This window comes from Triticum dicoccoides, chromosome 5B, assembly GCF_002162155.2.
Source record: "Triticum dicoccoides isolate Atlit2015 ecotype Zavitan chromosome 5B, WEW_v2.0, whole genome shotgun sequence".
NCBI lineage: Eukaryota > Viridiplantae > Streptophyta > Magnoliopsida > Poales > Poaceae > Triticum > Triticum dicoccoides.
In genome coordinates, this window is record NC_041389.1 from 175,874,172 (window position 1) to 175,878,546 (window position 4,375).

The following is a 4,375-nucleotide window of genomic DNA, read 5'->3' on the forward strand; positions in this document are numbered from 1 at the left end:
CAAGCACGCTGGAAAGCGAGCTGGGTTCTTCTCCCACATGCTTTAATCTTCTCATTTATCTTGTTCAGTTAGTTGTTTTCTTTGTGTTGTATGATTCTGCCATAGTAATCACTTTGGGTGAATAGGGGAAGAAGTGGCTGTCATTGAGCTGGAATTTACATCTTAATGCATTTCTTGATGGATTGAACCAACTGAATAATAGGAAAAGTTGTTCTCTTGGTTTAATAATTCATCCGAGTATGCTCGCAGACTCGCAGCTCACAAGTCATGGTTGCTGAATATGGTACGGAATTGGATATAAAGTTGTGGCATTGACTCTACATAACTTTTCATGTGGAAATATGGGATAAATTGGAAAATTTTCGTTAAACAATATCATTCTGTGGAGTTTGTGATTTTAGTCAAGCTTTTGCTCACTAGCTAGCAAAAGTCATGGTTTTCTACAAATGAATGTGGAATGAATGCTACTAAGATATCTTCACTACTAACTTGGAAGTAAAGACCTGAAAAAAAAACTCTTCACTACCTTATGTGAATGTGCATCACCTATTACTAAGGATGCTGTTTGTTTGCATGCAAGCTGCATTTAGTTTTTTCCTCTGATTCATGCAGTGATGCTTTCCTGGTTCAGTTTTCCAGGATTCACTGTTGCTCATTGTGACGCTGGTGCAACTTATGGATTGAATGATAGTCCTGATCTTGTCAATGATCTTAATGAGAAGATACATGACTCCATTCATGATCTCCAATTACCGATAAAAGAATACCCGTTGGAGCTGAAGCCGCTTTTGTATGCATTTGGCTTTAAGCATTTGAGTATGACGACTATTAGGGCCTTTTTATTATACTATTTACCACTTCTGGAGCCTCGTCCGCCCACTGATGATGATGACGATGACGATCTGCTTCAAGATGATTCAGAGAGACCGCCGGTCGACCTGGTTACTCCCTTTCATAATTCATTGAAGCAAATCGCTCGCGAGGTACATCTTTTCTCTGACACTTTAGTACAGTAGCGTGATTCCTGCTCATACAGATATTTTAGTCACAGTGAGTGGCCAGGCACATGCTTGATTTGACTGATTGATCAGATAGGATATGTCAGTATCTTGATTCCAGATGCGTTCACCTTAACCAACCTCTAATGTTGCCTTGCCTCTCAGCCCACGAGAAGCATAAATTCGATCTGTGCAAATTCAGTACTTGCTGGATTTTTTCAATTGCTATACTTGACTTGTTGATTTCGCTTCCTAGTTAGACTATCTTCAAAATAAACATAAATTTGTTCTTTGTATACGTGAAACATAAATATACTTCTAGTATTAATGTTATTTATATAGGGCCTGGAGGATAATAGAGCTAGGCCAAGCAGGTGGGACTTCCTGGCCTTATCCTGTAACCCTAATTCAGCTTTGTAGGAAAAACTCCAAATCAGCTGAAACCATTTGGGTGTATTTATGAGTCATAACACTCTTTGAGCTGAAGCTTAAACTTGCTTATATTAGAATTTCAATTTTAAACTGCTTTCATTAGAATTTTATAAGCTTGGCCCAGAAGATCATTATTATTTCTCCTATGTGAAGTAAAAGTTACTTGCTTAATCTTCTGTTCTGCATTTCAGATTTCTGTTGTAACAACAAGAAGAGTATTCGAAAGGATTGCGGTTCGTCGTGTTTCACAAAGAACAGCATGGAAGCTTCTCAAAGGTGAATGCTTCTCCGTTTTCTCATGTCTTCTAGCAGCACTCTAGAAGCAGTGGGTGAAAGATATATATCAGACATGGTGTTGAATCACTTAACATGTATGTGCGTATGGCTCGTTGCAACACACGGGTAATTAGCTAGTCTTTCACTAATAAACAAATGCATCACTGTCTACATGGGACTAACAAATTTCCCAGAGATGTAAATAAACCACTTTACACATATGTTGGAATAACTAGAAATCCTAATGTGATTGTTATTCCAATCGAATAGCTACATTCTTGGAATTATCATTTGCATAGAAAGGATGTGTTATTTTATTAATTGTAACCATATCATTAGTTTCCTTGCCTTAGTTTTTTTCTCGAGAAACCTTGTTCACCAGATCATTGGCATGTGTCTTATTGCTGCTATTGTCCACAATCACTATTGAATGCTCTATTCAGCTTGCAAATTGCTTATTAGTTTAACTTGTGGTTCAAACTATTAGGCAATTAAAACCACATTAGGAGTCTTAGGACTACACAAGTTACCAAATTTTCCTTTTTACAATCTTGTTCCGCATGCATGTGTGAAGAACTTGTTTCTTAATAACTTGGCAAGATTAGGACTCAGAAAGTAGCTAGCGCATTAGCATTTTATGTTTGTGGCTCAGGGCTCAACAAAAGTAAAGCCTAAGTGCCTAACACAGTTTGTCTAATTAGAGCTTACCTGTGAGCTGAATGTGCCCTGAATGCTGAGTTGGATGATAAGCCATTAAATCCCTATCTCTTTGTGGGTGAGTTGAGCACTCCTCACCGTCGAATAGATTATTTATTTTGACTTCTTGTGCTGGCCCAACATTGTCCAGTCCCTTTGCAGGATGTGCCTCCAAATTTATCTTAGATACGCTTGCTAGCTACATTTTCTGTCATATGCTAGCTTACCAATAAGTTACGCCATGTTCTGTTCTTTGCTTCTGTCTAACACACTAGTCATACGATTATTTTCTTTCGTCTTCTTGTGCACTCATTTGTGATTATCACTTTATCAGCTGTTATAATATAATGCCTTACTATTTACTTCTTTTTCTAAAGATGCTGCAAAATCGTCAAAGAGGAAAGCTATGAGGGGGATGTCAATTCCAGAATACACATACTGTGTTGCCAGAACAACTTTTCGAGGTAAGATTTACCTGCAGTATCACTTTTCCTTTTGTAAATTATTATTCAATTATTTTTCTTTGTTCAAACAGCGCATGCATTGGGAGTAGCTGCTACTTGGGTTGTACAATCTGTCGTCCAGGTGTACAAATGTTTTATTCGTCAACCTGATAATGATGACGATTTGTTCGACGAGAAGGAAAAACTCAGATTGTTTGCGAGAAGGATCTATAGTGTAACCATCAAATGTGGTTTCTCTTTGTTTTTTGCCTCGATTGGAGCAGGCCTCGGCGTCCTTCTGCATCCAGTACATGGACAATGGATTGGTCAGTTATGGCTTCTTTTCTTTCATCAGTTCAAGTACTAGACTATGCCTTGTTTGCCAGAGCATCTCATTTTGTTTTGGACTGACAATATTTGTTGAAGAGTTTCAATTTCACTTATGTTGGTGATAAAGATATCTTTTGTTTCTTCAAAATCACATAAGTTAATTTTATTTATTCTGCATGAAATTCCTTTTTCATTTTGCGTTGGTAAGTTTGCAGCCTTTTTTATGTTGGAAGTACCCCTTATGTTGCCAAAAGTAAAAAAATGTGTCCATGTGTTTATTGTGTAATAATGGCTTGAAGCACAGATATTATTTGATTCATTTCAAATTTTCTCCCCCAAGATATACCAAGGTTCTGTTAGCTCTTCTGTCCATTAGTTTGCTTCGAAAGAATTTAGGACACCACCACCTTGAATCGCTGCAACATGTTAGTATTGGTTCAGTTCAAACTAGTTTGATGCTATTTCTCATATATGGCTTGCAGGTTGTATCCTTGGAGATTTTGCAGGACCAGTTGTTGCTATCCTTATTTTCGAGAAGTTACAGTTCCCGCTAGAAGGTTAAAGACCACCATGTGGTCATCCAACCTTGTGTTTAACCTGCCTGGTTTTTGAAGAATGGCCTTGAGTCTACCCTTTCAGGATCTTCGTTGGCCTAACTTGGAGCTCAAAGTTGATGAACTATGCATGGTTAATAGCTTTTCGTGGCACAATGCCTTTGGGTATTGTGTAATGCTTACTTTTGGCACATTTAATAACTAGCTACTGTACTTTGTTGCTGTGCTTCACATTTTGAACTCAAAGGAACATTTTCTGTCCACTGGTTTGCTAAATTTCTACAGTAAGTACGTACTTCGCTGCCCTTGTCGTGAACTGAATCTGGTATATCAAAGGCCCTCTTTGTTTGAGCCACATATATTCCCGAGAATCACTGGCTTTCTGTGACTTCCGATTCCTGAGTATCAGAAGTTCGTTGTTTATTTACCCTACTGTGGACAGCTAAAGGAGTTGTGGAGGTTGTGAAATGTCAGTAACGTCCCCGAGTGTTGAGTGTGATGTTTATATGCAGATTAAAGCACAAGTTAGCTGTTTTGACTTGATAAAGTGAGAATTGGCTAATTTGTTTTCTAGAAATATCAAGATGCTCTTGCATACGAAATGCACCAACCATTAGTTTTAGATATGAAATGTGAAACCATACTT

General features: G+C 37.9%; 1 protein-coding gene across 1 annotated transcript; it reads left to right on the forward strand.

Moving 5' to 3' along the window:
• The first annotated feature begins 599 nt into the window (after window positions 1–599).
• LOC119308001 lies at window positions 600–4,117 on the forward strand. Its single transcript, XM_037584118.1, has 5 exons — window positions 600–983; window positions 1,622–1,706; window positions 2,780–2,866; window positions 2,938–3,171; window positions 3,658–4,117. The coding sequence occupies exons 1-5, from the start codon at window positions 615–617 to the stop codon at window positions 3,735–3,737; spliced, it is 855 nt and encodes a 284-aa protein (XP_037440015.1). The 5' UTR covers window positions 600–614; the 3' UTR covers window positions 3,738–4,117.
• Window positions 4,118–4,375: the final 258 nt, after the last annotated feature.